This window comes from Hyperolius riggenbachi, chromosome 6 (assembly GCF_040937935.1).
Source record: "Hyperolius riggenbachi isolate aHypRig1 chromosome 6, aHypRig1.pri, whole genome shotgun sequence".
NCBI classification, from domain to species: Eukaryota; Metazoa; Chordata; class Amphibia; order Anura; family Hyperoliidae; genus Hyperolius; species Hyperolius riggenbachi.
Genome location: NC_090651.1, coordinates 252094930 through 252108536, shown reverse-complemented (window position 1 = coordinate 252108536; position 13607 = coordinate 252094930). Strand labels below are relative to the sequence as shown.

General features: G+C 47.9%; 1 protein-coding gene across 1 annotated transcript; it reads right to left on the bottom strand.

Annotated features, from left to right (window-relative positions):
- Positions 1-8109: 8109 nt before the first annotated feature.
- LOC137522714 (transcription factor HES-5-like) lies at positions 8110-10866 on the bottom strand. Its single transcript, XM_068242779.1, has 3 exons — positions 10773-10866; positions 10461-10641; positions 8110-9651 (listed from the first exon to the last, which is right to left on the bottom strand). Exons 1-3 carry the CDS (start codon positions 10827-10829, stop codon positions 9413-9415), a joined length of 477 nt encoding a protein of 158 aa, XP_068098880.1. The 5' UTR covers positions 10830-10866; the 3' UTR covers positions 8110-9412.
- Positions 10867-13607: the final 2741 nt, after the last annotated feature.

Genomic DNA, 13607 nt, shown 5'->3' with positions numbered 1-13607 from the left:
GAGAGTCCTATTCTATATTGGAATCTAAGTGCAGACTCATTCCAGTTCGTATCAGGAGCCCACTGGCGGAACTCAGCGGTATATTCTTCCACGGGCCGACGTCCCTGCCGCAGATTATGAAGGGCTGACTCGGCCGTGGTACAGCGTTGAGGATCATCATATAGCACTGCCATGGTCTCAAAAAACAATTGGAGGGTAGCCAGTGATGCATGTTTTTGATCCATCAATTGATGAGCCCAAGCTTGGGGTTCGCCCTGGAGTAACGATATCACGAACCCCACTTTGACTGATTCCTCGGTGAAGGTGCGAGGTTGCAAAGCAAAAAATAACTGGCAGGAGTGCTGAAAAGCTCGAAACTTGGACCGGTCACCGTTGAAGCGTTCTGGAAGCGGTGCACGTGGTTCCGGAGCAGGCATGGTAAATCCAGATGCAGAGCCAGCTGGGGCCGGGTTGGGGGGAACTGCTGGAACAGGAGGAGTAGTTGCGGGAGGGTTGCTACTGACCATAGTATTAATTCGGCCTTCCAGTTGTATATGGCCAGCTTGCAACTCCTTGATGGCTTCCGTTAATGCTGTTACTTGTTTGCACAGGGTACCCAGCACATTTGCTGCCTCAGCGGTCTCCATCTCTTGGCTGTAGTATTCTGTCACGTACCTTGCTGGGAGGAGACCGATGTGCTGAGGACAGCAACCCCTGCGACTTATTAACTGGTAGCCCTGGAATGGGTACAGAGGCGGCCAGTGAACAAAGGGCAGGAGCGCTAACAGAACCGATGACGGAACCACAATGGAACTGAAGCGCTCCCGCAGGCTGAGTCGGGTAGTGCAAGGACTCAGCTGGTATCTGGTAGCAGGAACAGGCTGGATTCCAGTGAGCAGGTAAGTAGGTAGGCAGGCAGAGGTCGGCAACAGTGCAGGTTCTCGGACAGGCAGTAGGTCGGTAACAAATCGGATTCTCAGACGGGCCGGAGTCAGCAACAAAGCGGGTAGTCGGACGGAGCAGAAGTCAAAGCCGGAGCGGGTAGTCAAACAAGCCAGGTTCAGCATCAGAAATCAGGAACAAGTGATTTGGGCAGACTCAGGGTCACGACACGGGAGTGCAAACTTGCTGCAATACTACAGCACCGCAGTGTTGCACTCTCCAGGCTTTTATAGGCCGTTTGGCGCGCACCGCACAATGCGTCACGCGCGTACAGCGTCATGCACGCACAACGCAGCGCGTCACGCACGCACGGCGCTACGTGCAATGCGCGCATGCGCACAGGCGCACACGCGCATGCGCAACACATACGCGTGCACGCGCGCACACACGCGCGCACCACAACCAGAGACATGCATAAAACAGATCACCCCTTGCGCGCGCGCGTGCACAACGCTCACATCCGCGTCCTGAAACGCCAATGCTTACGTCGCACAACACGACACGCGCTGGAGAGCACCGACAGGCCGCCCCGTAAGGAAGCCCGCCGAGACCCCCCAGGATGACTGCCAGCACCCGTATGTGCCAGCCGCCTCACCTGGACAGGTAACCGACCGTGACACACTGGCATCTGGGGTTTCCTTAGAAAAGGAGGCTCCCAGATGCCACAATCAGCCCTCTGACAGCAGCGATGGGTCTTTTCGCCTGCTCAGAGCAGGTGAATAGTTAGCACCTATGTTTGCCGGGAAGCGATGCAATTGTATAGGGGGAAAGGAACTTGCTGGGCGATTATATCGCCCAAGCGAGTTCTTTTCCGCCCTGGGGGGTGTTAAATACAATTGCTGACGCCTAATTTAAGAACTCGCCAGCACTTAGCGCTGGCGAGTTTGGTAATTGCATAGGGCCCCTGATGCCTACAGCTCCCCTGTTTTCTGCTTTCTTCCCCCCATCATACCAAAAAGCCCGCCGGGACCCTCTTCCAGGTCACCGGAGTCGGGCTGTACTGCGCAGGCACTGGCCAGGCTGCATGCGTCCTACAGAGCGTGCCGTGGCCCAGAGCCCACTATGCATGCATATGACGTTATGCACATGCCATAGTGACGTCATACGCATGCCCAGAACGCTCCCAGCCATGGGCATGTGCTGTAGGACACGTTCAGCCAAGCCAGGGCCTGCGCAGTAAAGCCTGACTCCGGCGACCCAGAAGAGGGTCCCGGGGAAGGCATTTAGGTATGAAGGGGGAAGAAAGGAGAACGTTTCTCTATCATTCTTTGCATCCAGTATCCTTTAACAAATGTTTACTCATATCTGAAACTGACATACCGAGTCTTCAATAGGGAGGTAAGTCCAACACTAGCTCTCTTTTTTAAACTGTTGTTTATATATTTTAACCTTCTTTGGCGCCTTTGTTTTGACACAAATTTGTTCATAATTTTTGCTTTGGAATTTTCACATTCGTATCCCCAGAGCATGCTCAGTAGACATGTTTTGCTATTTATATATACACGCACGCACGCACGCACGCACGCACGCACACACACACACACACACACACACACAAAATGTTTGTGCATTACACAAACGTAATTTCACATAACTTTCTAAATGTATTTGGTAGAGTTTCGGCTTTCAACTTTAAATTGAATTGAACTTTCAGCTGAACTGTATCTGTAAAGGTGCCCATTAACAATACAATCCCACAGATGATCGACTGTCGGACAATTGACTGCTTTAATCAATCGGGAATGATAGGTCGTTCCCACTAAGAGACGAAAAACTGCAATTTGATTAGATTAATGGAATCGATCTGTTTTTTGCATCGATCCCGTCAATCTGATTGCATTCCTTAGCAATTTTTTGACCGTTAATGGGCCTAAATGACCATTTTCGATCGATCATAGCAATCGAATTGGGTGATCAATCGTCCAGGATATTGTATCATTAATTCCCACCTTAATTCTATCTGTCTCAAACTGTAGTTAGAAAACTAGTATTACTTACACATGTTTGTTACTTATTTGTTTTTGTTTGTTTGCAGAAGCTATGCAGTTTTTTTTGTTGAATGTCATCCTCCTATAAGTCTCATGTTTATGTTTCACCATGTATGTCCTACTATGAACCAAAAGAGTAGTTGCCATTTATACAAGTGGGCATGATGATGCCCTTATGGCTTATCAGATATTTGGAAATATGTGCATACTTGCGTTTAGGATGTCATAATCCAGTGACTTCCAAAGCTGTCCTTAAAGTGGCCATTAATGATACAATTCCACGGACGATTAATCGTTTCAGAACATCAGTATGTTTGATTGAAAACGATTGGTTGTGTCACTACTGATCGAAAAACCCGCTGACCAATCTGATCAGATTGATGGGATCGATTCAAAAATTGGATCAATTCCATTAATCTGATCAAATTGGTTAGATCGTCCGTAGGGTCTTTAATGGCTACCTTTAGGCAGGGAACACACTTAAGGCTCATACACACATCAGACTATAGTCTTTGGAAAATGAAAGATCACAGACCAATCTTACCACCCTTCATGTAGTATGAGAGCCATACTCTACACAGTCTTTTCTATGGAGCTGAACTCCACATCAGAAAAAAATCTTTGCAAGATGCTGCACACACAGATGCTGTACAGACACAAAAGATCAGTATCTGCAAAACATCTGTTCAGGGCTGGCCTTTGCTATGAGCAACCTGTGCGGTCGCTCAGGGCGCCATGCTCTCGCCCCTCACCACCCCGCTGTCTCCCTGTGTCCTCTCCGTCTATATTTAGAGCAGGACTACAAGAAAATGGCCGCCGATGTCCACAAATGTCAACAAACGGCGGCCATTTTCTTGTAGCCTGCTCTAACTACAGATGGAGCGGAGGCGGGGAGAGAAGAGTGACGTCGGCGCAGGAGCTGGATGTCAGGTGAGTCAGTCTCTGCCCGGCCCGCTGCCACATAAAGGGTGGGGGGTTGCCTGGGGCAAACTACCTACACTGGGGGCAAACTACCTACACTGGGGGCAAACTACCTACACTGGGGGCATACTACCTACACTGGGGGCAAACTACCTACACTGGGGGAATACTGGTGGCAAACTACCTACACTGGTGGCAAACTACCTACACTGGGAGCAAACTACCTACACTGGGGGCAAACTACCTACACTGGGGGCATACTGGGGGCAAACTACCTACACTGGGGGCATACTACCTACACTGGGGGGCAAACTACCTACACTGGGGGCATACTGGGGGCAAACTACCTACACTGGGGGCATACTACCTACACTGGGGGCAAACTACCTACACTGGGAGCATACTACCTACACTGGGGGCAAACTACCTACACTGGGGGCATACTACCTACACTGGGGGCATACTGGGGCAAACTACCTACACTGGGGTCATGCAACCTACACTGGGGGCATACTACCTACACTGGGGGCATACTGGGGCATACTACCTACACTGGGGGCATACTACCTACACTGGGGCATACTGGGGCAAACTACCTACACTGGGGGCATACTACCTACACGGGGGGAATACTATCTACACTGGGGGCATACTACCTAGACTGGGGGCAACCATGCTACTACACTGGGGGGAACTGTACTAGCTACACTGAGGGCAGCTATGCTACCTATATGGGGCAACTATACTACCTACACTGGGGGCAACTATGCTACCTATATGGGGACAACTATGCTACTTATGGGGGGGTGGGCAACAAAATCCGGTTTCGCTCAGGGCGCTGTGAAACCTAAGGCCGCCCCTGGATCTGTTCCTGCCAAAGATCCGTTCCTGCAAATTGCATTCATAGTCTATGAGATCTGCAGATCATCATACACACCTTGTTTAACTGACATTCATCTGCAGATCAGACAATCATCTGCAGATCTGAAAATCCATCTTGGTGGATCTGATCTGCAGATGAATGTCTGTTAAACAAGGTGTGTATGATGATCTGCAGATATCATAGACTATGAATGCATTTTGCAGGGACGGATCTTTTGCAGGAACTGATCTTTTGAATTTTTACAGCATCTTTGTGTGCAGCATCTTGCAAAGATTTCTGTCTGATGGGGAGTTCAGCTCCATAGAATAGACTGTGTAGCAGGGGCGTAGCTCGAAATGACTGGGCCCCATAGCAAAAAAAAATGTATGCCCCCCCCCCCTTTCCAACCCCACGGACCTCGGACCTCCCACCTAAACATTCCTCCAGGACCCTTAACTCCAAAATTCCCACACCCCTCTAAGTACAGTATAAGTAGCCAGGTCTATAGGTGTCCCCAGTTTAGGTAGTAGTCAGGGGCGTAACTAGAAATCACTGGGCCCCCTTGTGGCAACAGCAATTTAACCTAAAAACTGTACAGTCGTTTTAACTCATACTTGAACATTATGGAAAATCCAAGTTGAAAATAAACTGTGAAGATAAACAATTTCATCCATCCTACTCCTGAAAAATGAATTCATTTTGTACAACCTCCCAGTTTTATTTTCTATTTTAAAAAGCTAAAAAAGTAGGTTTAATGCTATTGTCTCATATGATGATGATTCAGCTTTTCCCATAGTCTCGCAGTTAGCAATCATGTGACCCCCGACAAGACAAATTCAGCAATCATGAGGCCCCTATCAAGACAAATTCAGCAAAAATTAGGCCCCCAACATGACAAATTCAGCAATCATGAGGCCCCCAACAAGACAAATTCAGCAATCATGAGGCCCCCAACAAATCATGAGGCCTCCAACAAGACTAATTCAGCAATCATGAGGCCCCCAACAAATCATGAGGCCCCCAACAAGAAATTCAGCAATCATGTGACCCCCAACAAGACAAATTCAGCAATCATGAGGCCCCCATCAAGACAAATTCAGCAAAAATGAGGCCCCCAACATGACAAATTCAGCAATCGTGAGGCCCCCAACAAGACAAATTCAGCAATCCTGAGGCCCCCAACAAGACAAATTCAGCTATCATGAGGCACTAAATAGACAGCATTTCACATAAATAGGCAGAATGCCCCCTTAATATGGTAGACACCTCTCACCTGGCTTCTGAATTCTCCTGTACTGGCTGCTGTGCCTGGCAATACTGTTTTTGGCTGGATTGGGGATGATGTGTGGGCTGAAAGGCCTGGCAGTGATGCGGTGGCTTGGCTGGCGGTGATGTTGTGGCCGGGTTGGCTGGCGGTGATGCTGGGCTGTGCTTGGCTGGTTGAAGTAAATGCTGGCCTGACTGGTGGTGATGCTGTGGCCTTTTTGACAGTGATTCTGGGCTGCTTGGCTGGTGGTGATGCTAGGCTGGCTGGCCTGGATAGTTTAGGTAGTGAAAGGTGCCCCCTAGTTAAGGTAGCGCCAGGAGTCCCCAAGTTTAGGTAGTGACAGGAGCCCCACCAGTTCAGGTAGTGACAGGAGCCCCCCCAGTTCAGGCAGTGACAGGAGCCCCCCAGTGTAAGTAGTGACAGGTGACCCCCAGTGTAAGTAGTGACAGGTGACCCCCAGTTAGGAAGTGACTGACAGGGACCTCCAGGTTAGGTTGTGAGTGACAGGGACCCGCAGGTTAGGATGTGAGTGACAGGCGCCCCCCAGGTTAGGTTGTGACGGACAGGGACCCCCAGGTTAGGTTGTGATTGACAGGCGCCCCCCAGTTAAGTAGTGAGTGACAGGCGCCCCCCAGGTTAGGTTGTGTGTGACAGGGACTCCCAGGTTAGGTTGTGAGTGACAGGCGCCCCCCAGTTAAGTAGTGAGTGACAGGCACCCCCCAGGTTAGGTTGTGAGTGACAGGGACCCCCAGGTTAGGTGAGTGACAGGGACCCCCAGGTTAGGTTCTGAGTGACAGGTGCCCCCCAGTTAAGTAGTGAGTGACAGGCGCCCCCCAGGTTAGGTTGTGACAGGGACCCCCCAGGTTAGGTGAGTGACAGGCGCCCCCCAGTTAAGTAGTGAGTGACAGGTGCCCCCCAGTTAAGTAGTGAGTGACAGGCGCCCCCCAGTTAAGTAGTGAGTGACAGGCGCCCCCCAGTTAAGTAGTGAGTGACAGGCGCCCCCCAGTAAAGTAGTGAGTGACAGGCGCCCCCCCCAGTTAAGTAGTGAGTGACAGGCGCCCCCCAGGTTAGGTGGTGAGTGACAGGGACCCCCAGGTTAGGTTGTGAGTGACAGGTGCCCCCCAGTTAAGTGGTGAGTGACAGGTGCCCCCCAGTTAAGTAGTGAGTGACAGGCGCCCCCCAGGTTAGGCCGCCCCTCCCCCTCCCCCCGGGCCCGCTCAGGGCCGTTTTTGAGGGCTAGAGGGGTCGCAGCATGAGGGGAGAGCTTGGTGGCACGTCGGTGGGGAAGGGGGAAGGGCCCCCCCCCTCCCTCACCTTGGGCTCTCCCCTCTGCGCTCTCCCCTCTAGCATCAAACAGAGATTCTATGCAGGCGGAGGCGGCGGGGCAGAGGCGGCAGATACATACCTTCCGTGCGCTCCACGGATGCGTCTCTCTCTAGCCTCTGACGCGACTTCCGGTATAAACAGGAAGTCGCGTCAGAGGCTAGAGAGAGACGCATCCGTGGAGCGCACGGAAGGTATGTATCTGCCGCCGCTGCCCCGCCGCCTCCGCCTGCATAGAATCTCTGTTTAATGCTGGAGGGGAGAGCGCAGAGGGGAGAGCCCGAGGTGAGGGAGGGGGGGCCCTTCCCCCCTCCCCACTGACGTGCCACCAAGTTCTCCCCTCATGCTGAGACCCCTCCAGCACCTAGCGGGGCATCCTGCTGCGGGCCCCCCCTGACGTAAGGTCCCCATAGCAACGCTATGGTTGCTATCCCCATTGCTACGCCCTTGCTGTGTAGGTATGGTTCTCATACTACATGGAAGGGGGTAAAATTGGTCTGTGATCTTTCATTTTCCAAAGACTTTTATCTGATGTGTGTACCCACCTTTAGTGCTGGTTAATAAGGCAGGTGCATAGAAAACAGGAGCAGAAGTGTAGCTGTTGCTCACAGCAACAAATCAGCATCATTGTAATATTTATAGAAGCTCACTGATTGTTCAGGACAACAGCTCCACTATTGCTCCAGTTTTCTTTACAGCTGTCTTTGTAAATCAGCCCTTCCAGTGTCAAGAAAATACCAAACAGGTTCTGAAGCATTACCTCCAAGTTTATTTAAGTCTTAAAAATTAAAGATACACTTACTGCATATACAATATGCAAACCGGGTGTAATTTCAAAGTCCACTTTAGAAGCGTAACACTTTACAATTACAATTATAGTTTTCAAAATGAAATACATCATTATCTTTTCTGTGTCCTTTAGTATAAAGTATAGAAGCAATATTTTTTTTTTCAAAATCGTAAATAGTAGAAATATTCCACATAGCAATACAATCCATGAAAGGGTACAGCATGGATTACTGTACATAGTACAATACTGTACACATATTTTAACCTGTCTACATGATAACATTAAGGGTGCATACACACATCCAATTTTGATTGGCAACCATTGGCGAATTTTACCACTTCTAAGTAATATGCGAGCTTACCAACACAATCTGTTTGCAGTATTCAAAAGCTATTGGTCTTCATACTACATTGAGGTGGTAGCATTGGTCAGTGATTGGCCAATCATAATTGGAAATGTGTACCAGACTGGTACACACCTTTAATTTTGATTGGCCAATTTTACCCCCTCCATGTAGTATGAAGGTCAACAGATTTTTAATACTATGATCAGATTGTTTACGTAAGTCCTTATACAACATGAAGGTGGTAACATTGGTCAGTGATTGGCTAATCAAAATTGAAGGTGTGTACCAGGCCTTAGAATGCTTCCCAGCTGCATAGGACTTAACATTCTCTGCCATGCTGAGACTTGTAGTCCAGCTGCAGCTGGGCAGGTGTAGTGTACAGATTTAGACATTTTTTATATTTGTGTCCAAAACACTGTGCCCTTTAGCCAAAAGCAACCAAAAGGCACTGATAACTGAAAATACTAAACATTCCACTGCAGTTGAACTGCACATATGGCTGGAATGTAGTTTAGTGACAGAGGGTATCCTTAAACTCATGTATCATTATCAAAGTAACAGTTACAACGAGGCTGTTCCAAAAATACCCCTTATGTCACTTTTGTAATCAAGATTATAAAGAAAAAATAGCCTTTCATTGGCTGTTACAGACGATACCTCTTCTTAGCCTTTCCTCTAGTGTTTAGAAATCAGACCCCATACTTAGTACAGAAACTTCATTCTGAAGTCATAACCTCTGCCACATTTGTGTGGCTGAATTCACCACGTGCAATGCAATACACATGTTGCAATCTACAATACATTTCAACAGAGAGCGCATATCTGGTACCAGAACTCAAGTTTCAGAGTCCCGACAATCACTATAGTACCTCTATTATTAGTTATATTATTGACCTCTGACTGCCAGAGGTCTAGGAAAATATTCCCTACAAGGTAGAGGACAGTCACTGAACAAGTCTCTAATGTCCTCTGGGTCATTTAGCAAGCAGCAGATCTACCAGGGCCTCCAGAGAGTGCTGCTATTTATAAGGTCCATTTGCTTGGCTTGGTTACATCTGGCTGGAGACACAGAAGAAACGCTGACAACTTCATTCGATGTAAAGTAGTTCATCAGTCTGACTTCTGTGGAGCTTTGCTTCTGATGCAGAGACAGGAAGCTGAGGACTTCGTTGAAGCACCTGGAGTAGCCATCTTTGAACTCCATATCTAGTTGATGATTGTGATGTACAGAACCTTGGAAAAGAGGGAAAAAAGGAAACATTTAGATATTCATATTTCAAAGGCAAAATAAAACAATAGATATTCATTATACTTTTAATATATTGAAATATGATTATTTTTACTTTTGCATCTATTCAGTAAAACTTTGCAAATCTGCCCACAGCAACCAATCAGATTACTACTTCCATTTTTAAAACTGCATAGCAAAGGAGAAGCTTATTTCTAAGCTTGGTACATAGCTTCAATTTTGATTGGCCAATCACTGACCTATCCATGTTGTATGAGGGTTTCCCTACACCAGTGATGGCTTACCTTGGCACTCCAGCTGTGACAAAACTACAAATCCCATCATGCCTCTGCCTCCGCGAGTTATGCTTAGAGCTGTCAGAGTATTGCAATGCCTCATGGGACATGTAGTTCCACCACAGCTGGAGTGCCAAAGTTAGCCATCACTGCCCTACACAATCTGTTCATAGCATTCCAAATCTGATGACCCTCATACTACATGGAGGTGGTAAAATTGGTCAGTGATTGTCCAATCAAAATTGAAGGTGTGTACCAGACTTTATTTCCTCTGGGCAAATGACTCGCTTTCCTTAGCTTAGATTTTTTTTTTAATTGTAACTTTTATACAAATATTAGATTATATGTCTGTGTGAGGGACAGTGGCTGATATGTAAGGTAACCTGTAAAGCCACCTAAACACTGTACATTAATAAATAAATAAGCATTACATGCTTATTGAACTACATTACTCAGCAACCATTTCCTGCCTCTACAATACATTTGATTAGTAAATATTCCCTGAGCATGATACTCACTGTTGGTTTGGGGCAGAGCGTGTTGCTTTAAGTAGGCGACAGCCATCTCCAATATATCAGCTTTCTCCAGCTTGACGTTGGGCTGCTGTTTATGGAATTCCCTTTCTAGCAGGGCTTTCAGCTGCTCAATGCTGCTGTTGATTCTGTCTCTACGCATCTTCTCCACCACTGGTTTTCTCAGCTGTCGAAAAAAAAAGAATGTATAGATAAATATAGAGTTCTCAAGAAAAGAATAGAAATAATGCATTGATTATGTTGCCCCACAAGGGACTATAATACATTTCAATGTCCAGTTTGAATCAATTGTCTTACCTTATTTTTTTCCTTAGTGGTCATCTTAGGTTGAGCCAGAATAGCAGTGGGTGCCATCCTTGTGAACTGCTCAGAAGCTCTTGGCTTGTGTCAATCCTTGTGTGAAGTGTGCTGCCCGTGGCTGCGCCTGCCTCTATTTATGCTGCTCAGATGGGCTAACGATATGTGGGTCTGAGGTTTGTTATAGTTTCCCACACTCAGCAGCCAATCATACAAGGCCTGAGGACAATAGAGAAGGCATCCATTATGTCATGCTGCATTGACAGTGAATGGCTTGGGCATAATAAGCTACTCTCAGAGGAGCAGGTGGGGAGTGTGTGAGAGGGGATCTAGTGTGCTGGGAATGATGTGACCTGTGCTGGGAAAAAGCTTCCTTTACGAGTGCTGGGCTACTGACTAATGCCCCGGATCAATAGCATTCTGGCAACACACACTTAACAATTCACAGCAATTCATGAATGTGCCTGCATTTTGTTTTTTTTTTGGCGGGAAGTAGCTAATCACTACAGACAGCTATGAGTGGGCTAATGCTCTAATCTCTGGTGACACACGTGCAGGCACGCTCAATGAGAGCCACCATGGGGGCCCGTCATGGAGGCCTGATAAATAGAGATTAGATGAGAAAGAGAGTGTCTTCAAACTGAACACTGGTGACATCACTCAGTAAATTCCCATGCAATTTAAAGTGTTGGTAGATCCTTCCCCCACTTTACAATATACGTCATTTACATATAGGCAACCAGAGTATTTGACTGACAATTCTAATATTTAGTGACATTATAGACGCTTGAGGCGTTACTGTAAATGCCCCATACCTCAGTAATATTTCTAGCCCTGAATGAGCTCATAGGGGGAATATTTCTACATTATACCAAATGTGCTAATACTTGGGGCACATCTGGTGATCTATATTGGGGAGGTGGGATACCTAATACTGAGGGCACCTCTGGCTACCTATACTGGGGGGGTGCCTAAAACTGGGGGCATATCTGGCTAGCAATACTGGGTTGGGAGGGGCTGTTGAATACTGGGGGCACATCTGGCTACCTATACTAGGGAGGGGGGCTACCTAATACTGTGGGCACATTTGGCTACCTATACTGAGGGGGTGCCTTAAACTGGGGGCACATCTGGCTAGCAATACTAGGTTGGGAGGGGCTATCGAATGCTGGGGGCACATCTGGCTACCTATACTAGGGAGGAGGGGGGGGGCTACCTAATACTAGGGGCACATTTGGCTACCTATACTGAGGGGGTGCCTAAAACTGGGGGCACATCTGGCTCGCAATACTGGGTTGGGAGGGGCTATCAAATGCTGGGGGCAAATCTGGCTACCTATACTAGGGAGTAGGGCTACCTAATACTGGGGGCACATCTGGCTACCTAAACTGGGGGGCTTCCTAATACTGGGTGAAAATCTGGCTATCTATTCTGGGGAGGGGAGGCTACTTAATACTTGGGGCACATCTAGCTGACTATACTGGGGATGGGGACTACCTAATACCAGGGACAAATCTGGCTATCTATACTGGTTTGGGAGGGGCTAGATAATACTGGAGGCACATCTGGGTATCTATACCGGGGAGGGGAGGCTACCTTATACTGGGAGTACATCTGACTATTCTGCTGTGGGTGCTACCTTATACTGGGGGCACATCTGGCTATCTATACCCGGGGAGGGGGACTACCTAATTCTGTGGGCACATCTAGCTATTTATACTGGATGAAGGGGGGCTACCTAATACTGGGGGCACATCTGGATACCTATACTGGGATTGGCACATCAGGGAGGGGGAGCAGGTGCTCTTTGACATCTCTGCTGGAGAACCTTGTCCTGACCCTGATTGCAAGGATACAGTAACAAACATTATTCCATATACTGACCTTATTCTGGTGTGTTTACAGTAACAGGAGCTACTGAAGTGTCTGCCAGACATTAAATGCTATAGTGCTGAGGGGGAAGCTATAGCTATTGCAGTAGGGCTTTGGGAGAGCTTTACAGGGCTCCCTCACTTTGACTTTACATCACTCCTCATTTTATACAGCAGAAGAAAATGCATGTGTGGGGCCCCATGATTTCTAGCTACTCCAATGACCAATCGCTCATAAATCATAATTGATTGAGAGTGGCGGTGGTTTATCGACAGAGCCATTAATCCCAGTGCAGATTTTCCCCCTCCCCCAGCACTGTTTTCAAAGCAATGACATGATACAGACCACTGATGCCAGCTTTCTCACGAGAGCTACAGTATAAGAGAGGTAAAGGTAGAGGTAACAGAAGAGAGATAACACAGAAACTGTAGGAGGAGGAGCTGAAGTGGTCCTCTCACATCCAGGGGCCCTGGTGCAGCCGCAGCCTCTGCATTCCCTGTTGCTACACTATTGATTAAAAGTAATAACTAAAAGTGGCCAAACATCAGGTGACTTGGAGGCCAATCGACCATCAGATTCAATTATTATAATTGGATTTAATGAAAATAGGTGCCATCAACAGCAGGCCCGATCAAAGATGCAACCAATTTCAGTCCGAAATTGGTCAAATGTATCGAGCGGACATGCTGCAAGATGAACTTGCTCTAACAGCTGCACAGCGGTAATGGCATGCGATATCAGGACATGCAACAAATGCAACTGTCCCCCTGATATAAAATGTCACACCCACAACCGCCCCCAGACCCCCCCCCGTGCTGCCCGGTGCAGTATACATTACCTGTCCATCGCTGGCTCCAGGGTTCCATTTGCATGCATGCTCCCCACGTGATTTCCAGCATAAAATCACACATATATGCCGGAAAGGCAACATCACAAGGCCGATGCTCGATCAAGATCAGGTTG

Coding starts and splice junctions, on each gene's coding strand:
- LOC137522714 (XM_068242779.1), bottom strand. CDS start 10,829: ATGGCACCCACTGCTATTCTGGCTCAACCTAAGATGACCACTAAGGAA. Junction 10,642..10,772: donor CCACTAAGGAAAAAAATAAG/GTAAGACAATTG, acceptor TTTTTTCGACAG/CTGAGAAAACCAGTGGTGGA. Junction 9,652..10,460: donor CGCTCTGCCCCAAACCAACA/GTGAGTATCATG, acceptor CTCTTTTCCAAG/GTTCTGTACATCACAATCAT.